This window comes from Tubulanus polymorphus, chromosome 5, assembly GCF_964204645.1.
Source record: "Tubulanus polymorphus chromosome 5, tnTubPoly1.2, whole genome shotgun sequence".
Lineage (NCBI taxonomy): Eukaryota > Metazoa > Nemertea > Palaeonemertea > Tubulaniformes > Tubulanidae > Tubulanus > Tubulanus polymorphus.
In genome coordinates, this window is record NC_134029.1 from 18,601,059 (window position 1) to 18,615,050 (window position 13,992).

The 13,992-nt window shown below is 39.8% G+C and overlaps 2 protein-coding genes across 2 annotated transcripts; both read right to left on the minus strand.

Moving 5' to 3' along the window:
• Window positions 1–1,117: 1,117 nt before the first annotated feature.
• On the minus strand, window positions 1,118–2,386 carry LOC141906284 (forkhead box protein B1-like). Its single transcript, XM_074795529.1, has one exon. The coding sequence runs from the start codon at window positions 2,111–2,113 to the stop codon at window positions 1,118–1,120; it is 996 nt and encodes a 331-aa protein (XP_074651630.1). The 5' UTR covers window positions 2,114–2,386.
• Window positions 2,387–10,202: 7,816 nt separating this feature from the next.
• Window positions 10,203–13,972, minus strand: LOC141906285 (uncharacterized). The gene is made up of 4 exons (XM_074795530.1): window positions 13,887–13,972; window positions 12,644–13,118; window positions 11,024–12,544; window positions 10,203–10,715 (listed from the first exon to the last, which is right to left on the minus strand). Exons 2-4 carry the CDS (start codon window positions 13,061–13,063, stop codon window positions 10,203–10,205), a joined length of 2,454 nt encoding a protein of 817 aa, XP_074651631.1. The 5' UTR covers window positions 13,064–13,118; window positions 13,887–13,972.
• Window positions 13,973–13,992: the final 20 nt, after the last annotated feature.

Genomic DNA, 13,992 nt, shown 5'->3' on the forward strand with positions numbered 1-13,992 from the left:
TCGAGGTTAGCGAACGAACCCCCTAAAGTGCCCTTCAAAAAGCCAGTGCCAAGAGATTTGGGTCAAGATTTTTCGAAATTTGAATACAATTTTCATAGCTTTTTTTTCTGGAAAATGAAAAGTTACCCATTCTCAAATGATTTATTCAGGTGTACCCGGGAACTTCATATTTAAGATCTGACCCTTTTTCAATATGAAATGGGCCCTTTCTTACAGTGAAATGTGCCCTTTTTCTTGAAATAGAACTGACCCTTAAAGAAGCTCGGCACGGGCCTGAAATTCATCGAAGGAGACTTTAAAATACATATCAATCGGCACGTTAAACATTCACTGCTGCAGTTAGGAAGATGGTTAATGTGTTAGGGTAATCAGTTAATCAGTTAAAGAAATTTTCAGACGGACCAACGCACACAGAAATTTGACTATGACATGTGTAGGATTGAGTCGTAAGTTGAGAAGATACACATCTTTCGTGAAATATGAAGACATAAAAAATAAAAAAAAGTCCAGAAAAATCCAAAAAGTACAGAAAAAGATGATGGCTGTGAGCATATAAACGAAAAGTTGCTCAAAAAAAGGAAACATTTACTACAAGAACTAAGGCTCTTTTTCTGGACATATTGTGGGATTTGTTTTCATTTTTACGTATCTCGAGTTGTACTGGATCAAATTTCTTCAATTTAGTACGTCCTAATCGGCAGTTCACTGCCGATATCTTTGGCGTAGTAAATTTGCTGCCGCTGTTCGAGAAAAAAAACAGCTACAGAACGAATGAATAATTTCGAATAGATTCTTTCAAATGATTTTTACAGAATAGAATATCTAAGCGAAAAAATGATATATGTTGAAATTCTGTGGGTTTTGTGGATTCAATTGATATGAAAAATTGATTAGAACTAAAAACAATATTTTGGAATTGTCTTAAAAAGTATACGTTTTCAACAACACTTACTTGATTTTTCCAACTATATGAGAGAAGTAACTTCGTTTATTCACCGAGCACATTTATTAGTTTTAAATAATGAGTGTACACTAGGAACACACACACTATAGGAATAAATTAATTCGATATTAACGATTATTATCATATCATATTTAGATAAGGTTTTTTAAGTTTCTACGACGAGTTTGTCGCCGTGTTTGTTTCCTGATGTTTTGTTGGCGGCGATTCCCGTAAGGCGGATACGGTGGAACAGTTCGCGTACATGCTCCCGGCCCGTGAAATACATACTCCGTGTAGTCCCATCGGAAGACCGGCCTCGCCGCTTACAACCAACGACATCGGGGGCATAGCAGATATCGGCGACGGTTTTATCGGCAATGGGGCAGTGATGCCGGGTAAAAATGTCCTCATATGTCCCAAACTGACTTCGTTTTTCAAGGCGGATATGGCGGAAATGTCACTACTCCACGATGGAGCCAGAGCCGGGTTGCCGACGTGCGATGATAGCGTATGGATATTGGACCCGGCAAACGTAGGAATCGCTGCCGGAATTATCGGGCTGAACGACGAACCCGACGACGACTTAAAATCCGGGGCGATAATGTTCTCAATCGTGAAGGCTTGCTTGTTAGCGTTAGAAGGTCTGGTCGATGGTACAGTACCCGCCACCGGGTATTGCGGTATTTTACTCGGAATATGCGCCGGATGAAACTGTCCGCTGTTCCCACTACCGAAATTCTGCATTCTTAGTTTCTGCTGTTGCAAGTAAAGCGCCGACTGGTCGAGGATTTCTTGCGCTTTTCCGAACTGTTCGGCGAAACATTTCGGCGATGAACGCAGTTTGAATCGCTTTCGTCGCCGCAAGAAACTCCCGTTTTCGAACATATCCCCGCAATACGGATGTAACGCCCAGTAGCTTCCCTTGCCCGGGCGGTCCGGTCGCCGAGGAATCTTGATAAAACAGTCGTTGAATGATAAATTATGACGCAACGAATTCTGCCATCTTTGCGTATTTTGACGATAGAACGGAAATCTGTCCATGATGAATTTGTAAATGTCGTTCAACGGTAACATTTTTTCGGTTGATGATTGAATCGCCATGGCGGTCAAAGCGATATAGGAATACGGTGGTTTTTGGTCGCTGTACGTGTTTCTACCCGGCCGTGGCATCGTGCTCGATATTCTTACAGTGTCCAACAAGTGTCAAAAATACGCTAATAATATATTACGCAAATCGTGTTGAGCTTTTCTGAATTCGGATGCGGGCAAAAAATGTTCTGTGTTAACTCCGAAAATTTAGTAATCGGTTTTTCCTTCAAATTAGAAAAAAGTCCACTTAACTGAAGCAACAGAAGCCTAATTTCCCTTATGCACTTGGTAGAAAATGATTTCACCTTTCGTTCTTGTGGCTTCGATTGGACCAGGCTCCACTATGTTAACGCCTGTGACTGCTCTCCAACACTGACGCCAAATTCAGCAAATATTCCCAGTTTTAACAGCAGTTCTCATAATCACAGTTACACTTAATCAACTACACAAACCACACAAAACCGAACGCACTTGACAGCGCCGTCGTGAACTCCTTCCAATGACGTCAGTTGGTCTACACGGCTAGGGGAGGGGCTTCCTGAGGGAAGCGCGACCATTAATGCCGATCCGGTAAACTATTAATGACATCTTTGACAAGAATTGTGAAGTGTTTTCAATGTCGTACTAAAGTGTTATTGAATTAGCTGACAAGAGTTAGCAAGTTTTCAAACCACATGCGTGCAAAAACGCATAAAAACCTACTCGAAATAATCATCTCGTAAGCAGATGACCAGAATCGCGAAGCAGCCAATCAGCCGTTTTCGGCAATTTATTTCAGCAACTCCGCTCGATTAAAAAGAATAATTATTCTGCGAACTATACGCATCGACGGCCTTAATCAAATTTCAAAACCCGAACATTCATTAGATATCAAAATCATCGTCCTTGTGGTGTGCTATAATAACCTGTCTCTTACTCACCATTCGTTGCAGTTCTATTATCTAATATTAACCGCACAAGGTTATTTTGTGGAATAAACGTTTATATCATCAACTGTGGGTTCAACTTAAAAAAACTCAGAATATATTGGTATACCAGTCGACTCGATTCATCTCTTGTTGACCATACTTAAGTTGCCAAAGTAAATTATGTGAATTATGATATCGTATAACGTTACCTCTTGTATATACATTTTCCCGATTAAGATCTTGATTTCATTTGAAAAATTCATAATAGATTTTGCCCTCTGTCTGCGTATATTCACATTCACGCCTTATGAAAACAATTTCTTACAGATATTTAGTCGGCAGTTGGCAAAATATTTTTGGGTCGGTTGCTCCGAACAAGCCACCATATGTCCCCAAAAACAGAGCTGTTACTTTAAGAACGTCGGGCCTCGCCGTTCGCAAAAAAACGTGCACAAAGGGTTTACGGGGCGAATTTCCCGATTCTCAATTCGTCTGTGAAAAATTTATATTTCCGATAGTGAAGTAACCATGCGGCAAAGTCAACGTTTGTAAACCTAACACAAAAGAAATCAATTACAGATTTGAAATCATGGTTCCCGTACACGAAAGATTATGTGGCCGAGTTCTTTTTTTCGGGGAGTTTCAACGGCACCTCGGAACCGAATATTATTTTCATTCTGTATACCCTCGAAAAGAATAACGCGATCTGATTGTTAGTGCGCGGCATTGTGCGCGCTACACAGGCTCACATTTCGGTTCCTCCCTTTACTCGGCGGGGATTAATAAATTTCATTAAACATAACCGATCTAGCCATCAGAAGCCACTTGCGCGCGGCGACAGAGACTATTGTCGCCAATAGGCCGAGAATAATGGAATAACTAACATTGACATGTCGATATCATAGAGACAATCTTCAACGATGCCTTTAATCCCGAATTCGAGTTCGTCTGATCTGCGAACCGTAATTATTCTTTTCCTATTCTATTCGCTATCTTTTCTTGAAAATCAAACGAAGCGAATGCGAATGGGTGAGATATTCACGAAATGAACTTCATTCAATCCTATTTCGCTTTGCTTTGATGAATTATTGCTTTTTTTATCGCCGAAAAGCGATGTTCGAGTACTTTTCGAAAACCTGTGAATCTAAGTAAATCATCCGGTTTCTTAGTGTAGTGAATTATTCAAAGTTGTCAGAAATGAAGAAATACGTTTCTCAAATTGCTATTCATTGAAATATCGCTTCTTGCTTTAAGACGAATAGCTTTTTTCGACTGCAATGTTTTTGGCTTTTGAAAAGCTGAGCACATTAAGGCCCTAATGTTGTGAAATGCGAACAATAACCCATCAATCTGACGACGCTTCGATCGGTTTTCTATAATAAGCCAGTAGCTTGTAATTTCCAAAACAAGACATTCAGATCTTAGAATATAAACAACCGTACGAACGACTACATCGAGATAGTGGTATTCATCTTTATTGCCAAGATCCGCACTTAGATATACAAAAGCGGTTAAAACGCGTATACGTCGTTTAGCAGGCGTAAATGAAAAGAGCCATACAAATACACTATATATGATGTTATTATTCATTATTCTAAAATGAGCTCATATAAATTCAACTATCCTTTTAAAAGCGTATTCGGTCGTCGTCAGACGCGAGAATAAAACTTTAGCCCAGGACAAATAAAACAACTTAATGTACATACGATGTGTATGCGGCTGTTTACATTAAAACTTCTAATATTTGTTTAGGTCATTAATCTGACTTATAAACGATGAAAGAAGACGCATTTATCACCGGACATAAACTCGCTGAAGACACTTGATTTAGGGCCTTTACGTCGCGACAGCGCTATTCATCTTAGCCCGGTTAAAGTTTCGGTTCGGCGCGTTCTAAAAAGGTGTTTTCCTCACGCAAAGACTTATTGCGAGCTGTTATTTCTTAATGGCTTCGGCAATAAATTCTCGACAATCAAAATCACACGTTAATGACAAATTTGAACGCTCGATAAAGTAAAACCACGATTTTCGTAACTTATCAAGCTTTATAAACTTCGTTTTTCGATCTATTTTTTGCTATTATACATAAATAGTTTTATGTGTTGTTTATTTCTATTTCACAACCATTAACCAGTTTTAATAGCGGTGTGAATTGATAGTGTTTGCTTCGCTTTGGCTTTGAGATAGATGGGTATATAAAAATCCAATTGTCTTCGTATCCTGAAAGTTATTTGTTCTACGGCGTTAATAACGGTGTGAAAATAGCGTACGTCTATCAGTTGAAGTTTGTTTTAAATCCAAAGAAAATGGTGTTTTTTAAAAGTTTTTTTGATGGAATTTCCGGGCTTTGTTCGCAACGCGCATACGTTCAAATTCATTTTATGAGTATAAACGCGGCAAGATATTTTTCTCTGAATCTAGATTTTGGCCGAATACAGTTTAACGTGACTCATATCAATATTAAATTTCGGTTCGAAAACGTCAGTCTAACGGAAATCACGGCTAATTTCCTTGGCTACGGTGAACAAAACTGTACAAAAAGCGTTTTTATTTTGTCATAGAACAATCGTAGGAATAGTTGTGTAACTGCATCGCGTCGAGCTATCCGTCAGCGATGGAGTAATCAAATTTCAGAATGATTACTCTTAATCGATGAACAAAACATAATTTGATATAGTAAAACAGTCTTTCCGTCGTGTTCGCGTGTAACAATCTAACTCGAGTTCATCCCGCACGTGCGCACTTGCGGAAACGGGGGTATCAACCTTAAACAATTATACGCGGCGGGCACCACGCCTTGGACGCGAACACGAAACGCCGAAACTCTCGGTGTCATTCGAATCGGAAATTCCCGCCTGGCAATATCCGCAAGATACAACCGCGTTCAGTTCTTTATTATCAATTCACGTTTACGGCGTCGCGATACCGCTGCAACATCGTCCGCCCGCCGGCGCGCGGAAACCAACCGAGTTTTATGCAACCCGACATCATCGGCAATAATGTTATTCGCCGCGATGAAAATTAATTATTAACTATCCACGGCCGCAGCAGCAGCGGCAGAAGTCCCTCGAACGATGATGAAACTAAACGCGGTATTATTATTACTCTTGCGCCACGGATAATAACGTTAGTTTATATACGTCTAAATGACATTAGAAAAAGCCGGTTAACTCGCGTATTATTGTCACATTCTGTAACCGCACTCGTGTGTTTGCAATTTGCTTCGCATGTAATATTTCATTTAAGGCTAATATTGAGCTAGCTCAATGTGTCATAATTTTACGTGTCGCTCTGCAAATTGAGTTTGATTAACGTAAGTTAAGTGCGGTGTTGATTGCTGTACGGCTATATTATTGAATAGTAACGTTATGTAAAAAAATGTTTTCGTGCATTATCATTTTTTGTTTCTACGATATTTTATTCATGAATGCAGTTACCAAGTATTAGAAAACAAAATTCATCTTTTTTTTGGTATGATACAAATGAACGAAAATAGCTTCTATGCTCAGAAATACTGTGTAGTATAATTTTAAGAATGGTCTATATTTTAACTAACCATCGTATCTGTAAAAATTGATTTTTCAGAAATTACATTCGAAATTCGCTAAATGATTTGTAGCTCAAATGGCATAGATATTTGTGTCATTTGAACTTCATATTCGGCCAGAATGGAACGCAAGGCCTTATTATCATATGCTGCTATTGGTTTTAGTCAAGCCAAAAGAATTATCCAAATTTAGGGGGCCAAAGTTGTGCGTCGGTTAGTGAAACGGTTTTTCTAAATTTCACCAGATACGTCACCTCAGCCTGTTAGATTCGCTAGTTAGTGAAAAAGAAAACTGTATGCTTCTGTAGATACGTCTCTCAAGAAATACTGTGTAAAATGACCATTATTTTTTTTCCGTAAATCCCTCTTCCATATTTCAGATAGGTTCGAAGCCTATATACATGGATAATATTTTTGCCATTTTTTTCTGCTTAAGACCAAATAGCGACATCTTCGTTTAAATTCATTAAGTTTCTAAGGCGATTTTTTGTGTAACCCATTCGATTCCTTGTACAGAAATCTATCAACGTTTTTGATAATATCTATCAACGTTTGTGACACACGTCACGCATAGTCCCTGTTCTTCGATTTCCGATTTCAAAATCAAACCGTTGTTTCGTTCCCGGCAGGTGCGATGAGTTTGTAAGGGACACCGAATCAAAACAAATCAAACAAAAACTATATACCGATCAAATAAACAACAGGGACAATCCCTATTTCAAGATAAGATATATTGATAATTCTATTGCTACTGCGAAGAGGGGGCGAGAGATGAACTCTGAAGAAATCAAGATGTGGGGGCGCTGAAATTGAAGAACGTTTCCTTTTCTGCGATGCTTTAACGAGCGACGTATAACGCGACAAATGATGGATTACACTTCGTCGAGAATCCAAGCAAAACATCATCAAATATCGGTTTTAATTGGTGTTCATACGAAACTTACACGACGCGAAATCTCCATGAAAATACACCGGGCCGCTGATTCCGTTCTTGTAAGGAAATGACGAATGCCCGTTAGCCCTTTAAGTCCCGGATCACGCTGAGTGATTTCTGGTGTTTAACGGATGGCTTAAAGTGATGTATGTCCAATGCGACACGACTTCATTGTTCATGTTTTTGACTTCGAACCAGGTTCTTGCGACACGGGATTTTTTGTAAATATTTGTGCAAGTACAGGTCTTTCTTTGCTTAATGACGTTTTTATTCGGTGTGATTCCGCTTTAAGTATGATTTATGCCTTATGGATATTGCTAAGAATTGTAATAATGCGATTGAATTGCCTCTGCGATGACGGTATATGTTTTTGTAATCTTGCTTAACCTTTAAAAGACCTATGCGTGACTGATTCGCATGATCGACTAGCGATATAATGCAGGGAACAGACACCGGTCGTGGACAATGATTTATCAATATTGAAAATGTCCGACCGACGCAGCTCAATTGAAAGATCGCAGGTACACGGTTTTTTAATTAGACAACGCGACCAGAGGAAGAGCCTGTAAAAAGATCATGTCGTATTAATTGAATATGAAAAGGAAACCTTTTCACAAATAAGTTGATACGGGGAAAACATGACTTATAAAGCATTTTATTCATACGGTCAAAATGTTAAGCTCTAGGTTCCATTCATTCTTAAGTAATTCTTGCGCGCAATCTTTTCGCAATATTCTCATAAACATACGTGTAACGCAGATCAGAATGGAAATACATCTTTTTAACGATCAATTTATGTGAAAAGTTGGCTAAACGAATGACTTTTAGATTCCTTCGAGCTCGTATTGTTTATGATATCGATGGAAATTGATGGTCGCAACCGTAACACCGGTGACACCTTACTGAGCGGCATCCACGCCGACTACTCGCTGGAGTTATTTGCTCTGTTTCATTAGATCAACCATTCTGTGCTCAATATCATTTCATTGAATATTAAAGCGATTGTTTCCGGGAGTGACTGCCATCGGGGACTCGTCAATCAACATCTTTATTAACGATCTTTGTCGAGTAACGCGCTTTCGAGATCCTTGTACAAGCATCTTAGGCCATCAGAAAACTCGCCGTTGTCGTTACAGCAAACATTTGCCTAATAAATGTTGCAAAGGGACAAATATTTGTCGGTTGGCGACGAGCGAGTTTTTCTTGTATCAACCGGATAGCGCATCACGGCAGAGAGATACATCCATCACAGACGACAGCGTGCAACGAAAGGCAACGATATGAATTGCAAACTTGATCAAATTAACCGGACCCTCGAGACTGCTGTATTATGGCTTTTCTCACCCTCTCGGTGGCTTCTGACGCGTTCGTCGAGCTCGGTAGAAATATGGAAAATTGTATTGGGTTATTTAATTGAGGGCTATCAATGGAAATAAATCGCCTCGCAGCGAGTTTTCATCTTAGTTAAATGTTGACAGGCACTCGATAAAACATATCATCTGTCGTCGTTTGGGGAGTGAAGATTATTCGGTAACGGTCTGTGTTAACAAATGAGATAACGGAGGGTTCAGTCGGCAGGTGTCTCCGGGGATCTAATCAGATATCTATCCATTTTTAATAACTCTCGGGTTTGAACTACGATTCATTTCATAAACGTATTAAACCGGAGCCATAAATACTCATTATATTCGGAATACGTGTATAGAAATTCAAAGTAACGTCTTTGTGCTTACCAAAAGTTAGCTTTTTTAACAAGGAATTTATTTGCCATAGTATATATTAGTACATGGAACTTACAAAATCAACTTACAAACCCTTACTAAAATGCATTATATGCAAGTGTAGATGAAAAAATTAATTAATGTACATAGATGGCAGACCAAATGCAAAAATAAGGAAAAAGAAGAAAGGGGAAGTATCTAAGGTACCTTCTAATTGCAGTTCTTAATGCTAGTATGATTCGCTGTGAAAAAGTTTGCTACGGTGATGGTTAGTTTGTTATTTAAAAGTTTAAATACCTGCGTAAAGCATTTTGCCACGGTAAGAATATCTGTTACGCATTGGTCGTATCTGATTCTTGCGACGAGTCGGTAGGCGTCGGGTTGCCGTCGCAAGCCGGCTTATGTTGAACCGATAGAGCAGCAACTGATGACGGCCTCTCGTAGGCCGCTAGTTGCTGCTAATCGGCGATAAACTCACAGTTGCGTCGATAGGCGCCGAGTCGCTTGTCAACATAAGCTAGCCTTTATAATACTTCCTGCGCTTAAACGGTGTTATATTGGATATAGGCATACGGGACTACAATAGAAGTAGGATCGGATGCATTCGGAAGCCTAGCTAAAAATAAACACGAATTGGAAAAGGTTTTTCTTGGCTAGTTTCGTGACTGCGCGCATTGCTCCAAAACAAGAAACGCAGTTTGCTGAAATAGGCTCGTGAAATCAATATGACCACAACATCCGTTTTATTGTCGCGCTAGAAAGATATCAACACCTAATAGAGTCCACGATTCAGTTTCGTTTCAAAATTATACTGATAAACTATTCTTGCTAATGAAATTCCGCAGGGTGGATTTTATAATGATAATGAAAATACATAATATCTATGAATTCGAAACGTTTCTTTTTCTTGATTGAGCGTTGATTGTAGTACAGTCGTCTCTCCATCGATTTCTTTTTGGTCGGAGTAAGAGAGATGTATACATGTAATACATATCGTGGATAAAGGTTTAATGAAAATAGAAAAAAGAAATTTTTCAACGAATAAAGACTTTGACCCATTTTATTTAACAAGATTTGCTGTATAAAACCAAGACCAGGATAAATGCACAATTTTCTGAAATGCCATACCTATAAACAATTTGTCGAACGCATGAATATGAATATTATGACTATCATTATGCACCAACCACGTATCCATATTAACGCTTGACAATTTGAATTCCAACTCGAACGTCACATTACAGACGTTTTCGATTTCAAACGTGGCTCCATTGATGAAACGTCTAGTATACAAAAATAAACAAGTCGTATTTCCGATTTTATTGTTGACTTCTATTTGCCCGCGTTCCGGTGGCGTTCTGCGAAATTGACCGTTTGTGACGGTACAGATACACAACCGTAAGTTAACATACGTCTCGGCGCATTGTCTGTACCGCTCGTAGCTGGTCACGCGCTCGACCGACGCGACCGTTAAGCTGGATTCGTCGACGCCGTGTCTTACAGCGACGAAAAATGTCTCCCGGCGTCCGTCTGCACCAAGAATATCCAAGTCAAACTTGTAAACCATAGCGTTCTGAAAGAAATTCAAAAAGAAACTCGAAACACCTTTTTGAAATACTATACTTTCTAAATGTGTCTATATGATGTATGGTGGCTGATTCGGGCCATACTAAAAAAATTTCTGTACGGCTAGAGAAACGATAAAAAACTTTAACATTGGCCCGTTTTTTGGTTTCTCGCGCGAGAAAACAAAAATGTTTTGAATTCTCGCACGAGAAAACGGGCCAATGAGGACATTTTTATAGTTGCTCTAGCCGTACAGAAGTTTTTTTTAGTATGAACATGTTTCTGGTCGAGTTTTTGTCTGTGGACGATACAAACCTTGTTGATACTTTTTCTCATATTTCTAAACGATTTTGGCCGAATTCTCCGACAACTTCCGTACTCGGCACTATCGATGCTCATTTTGCCGCCATTGTCCAGAAAATACGACCGTATCTGATTGTTCAACACACCCGACGTAAATTCCGCCAGAATTTCGTGGTCCACGTTATGACCGACTCGCAACTCGTATCCAGCGCAAATACATACGTTTGGCATAGATAACTCGATGTCGTCACAAGTACGAGTTTCCGGTACCGCGCCAAAAAGAGTCTGACTAGCCGATACGCTGCCTTGAGCGTGTAAGAGGTAACGGAGGGTATGGTGAATATCAGTCATTGATACAAGTTTATTTTGATTATCGAACATGTTTTCGATCGACTGCTCGCCGAGAATGCGCTGAACGTTCGGCGGAATGATGAAAAACAACATCGGGTTGTACGTTTCGTATCGACCACGAGTGTAGTTCTCGGCGTACGTCCCGTAATTGTTACCGTGATCGGAGAGCAGGACGGTGACGGTGTACTCGAGCGTTGCGGCCTCGTGGACATACGCGGCCAGATCTTCGTCGATAGTTTGAACGCGAACGCCCGTTTCTTCGTGGCTAGTACTACACGTATAGAACGAGAAGTACGGCCGTCCAGACTTCGTCGCGAATACGCGATAGTTTTTGAGGTATTCGAAAAAATACTGGTGGCTATACTTATTATTGAAACAGATCTCTTTCAGATTATGAAAAGGGTTGTCGGTGTTGCTCTGCTCGAGAATCTGACAACTTGCTGCCGTGAGACCGATATCGCTAATTGAGGCCGATTCAAAAGCCTTCAGCAAACGTTTCCAACGACGAGAACCTTTAATCGATGCCTTTTCTCTGGGCAGGAAGTCCTTCACTGGGCCCCAGCCCGACTTCCAGCACAAATCATCTAACCACAAAGTCAGATACCCACGTTCGGCGCATTTGTCCAACAGTTTTTCAGTTCTTATCGGTTCGTAATAGTCCTCGTCACGTTTGAATTTCATCCCCGAGTCGAGCGTCACGTGACCAGTGAACAACGCCTGCAGCGATTCGTACGTCCTCGCTTTGACCGATTGCATCATTTCGAAGTCGAAAATAATCGGCGCATTTCGATAAACCGAACGTTTATTGATAAAACGCATGGCGCTGGCGGTTTTTTCCAGTGACCTGTAAAAATGATCCCTGGAAAGTGAGTCGACCAAAACGATTTCGACGTTTATTTTCGTTTCTGTTGATTTTCTGTAAAACTGCAGGGGATCTAACGATTTTCGGGGCAATAGAAAGAGTTGAGCGTGTTTCGTTTTCTCGCACTGAATGAAACAAAACCCGAAGCTGTCCGTACTTGAATTTACTATTCCAGTTAGTTCACTTTGAAGTTCAATCGCAGTTTTAGCTTTTCTCCAAATAAGATCCCCGCTATCAACACTAACAATTCCATATTCATATCCAGTACAGCCAGGGTTTGAACCACAGAATATTGTCTTGCCCCCATCATCGGAAATTGACTAGAAAATATGAAAATGCGTCAATCTTAAAATCGATTCGAATTTAATCCACAACGAATTAGATGATGACGTATTGCTTTTTCAGGAATGTCTACTTACGTTTAATGTGCAGTATTCAACTGGCTTTCGGGTGGCGCATTTTGATGATTTTCCTTTTGCGAACAACTTCTGAGTGACGCCACAAATATGGCGTGATGGCGCTACCCGTTGACATGCTCGATTCTTGCCCGTATTAACAGACGAACCAATGGTCGGAAAAATATCACAAGGGGAATCTTTTTGTGGGCTCGTGTGTTTTAGTTGACTGAAACTCCGGAATAAGTGACCACGTCCCACCGCTGGTCGACGCACTGGTCTGGCCGCTGTAGTGACGATAGGCTTGACCACTGGCTGGACTACAGTCCGGACCACTGGTTTCCCATTATCATACCGTCGTAAAGTTACGTTCAACGCCAAATACACTACCAGACCAAGAATAATTACAGCTTTAAAACACGTAGTTACTAGCGGCAAATTCATTCTATTGTAAACTATCAAACTATCAAACTATCTTCATCTTGTTAGAGCTTGTAGTCTGTAAAGAGGAATCATGAATCGGATTTCAAAAGTAATATTCAAATTACACGATGCCATGTATTTTACATCACATGGAAATATTGAGAATAATATAATTATAATGATAAAATTAAAACTTACCAAAAATTAGACTTAATGAATACATGTACTTATAATTCTTAAAATGGTCGTATTGGTTTTGAACGTGCACGCTTACAAAATCACGATAACGACATTCTCATTTCAGGGTTGATAATGAATGTCTTATCGACCACAAAGTCAACAGAGTAAAGGGTTGTGTATAAAAAGTAAGATTTCAGGAAAAGACAACTCGTTTGTAAAGAACTGGTCTCCTTTTATAAAGAATAATACTTTGAAGTGAAATTCAAATAGTTGGGGTGCTGTGAACAAGGTCGTAACATTCTCTCTTCATTGATATTCAAATAATGGTAGAAAAAGAATTCTAAAAGCAATTCTTAGGTTACATATGATACCGCCAGTCCCGGATTTGGTTTCACTCTCGTCGAATGCCGTAGCAACGGTTTCGAGAGGTTTCCCCTGACATAAGCTGAAATAAAGTGAAGAGCAAACTATATTCAGCAGAGCTATGTACAACATCGCCGACGATGGTAAACCGCCACATCAGATGTTGCTAGCACAAAGAATCTCACCAAACGTTCGAGGAAAATATCTTCTCTAAAATCTGTTAAATATTCTCCTCTACCTACTACTATACTACAACAACTGCGCATTATATACACAGAGCTAAAACGATTTGCGCACTTACCACAACAGTTCAAGACATAGAACAAAATCGGCAGTTCACATGCATGATAAGACGTACGTATGTGTGTAAATATGACCAAAATGAATGCCTTAATTTGTAGATATAA

Excerpts from the sequence above, each read along its gene's own strand:
- LOC141906284 (XM_074795529.1), bottom strand. The coding sequence starts at position 2,113 with ATGCCACGGCCGGGTAGAAACACGTACAGCGACCAAAAACCACCGTAT.
- LOC141906285 (XM_074795530.1), bottom strand. The coding sequence starts at position 13,063 with ATGAATTTGCCGCTAGTAACTACGTGTTTTAAAGCTGTAATTATTCTT. Across the intron at positions 12,545-12,643 it reads TTGAATACTGCACATTAAAC|TCAATTTCCGATGATGGGGG; the intron begins GTAAGTAGACAT and ends CATATTTTCTAG. Across the intron at positions 10,716-11,023 it reads TGAGAAAAAGTATCAACAAG|AACGCTATGGTTTACAAGTT; the intron begins GTTTGTATCGTC and ends AATTTCTTTCAG.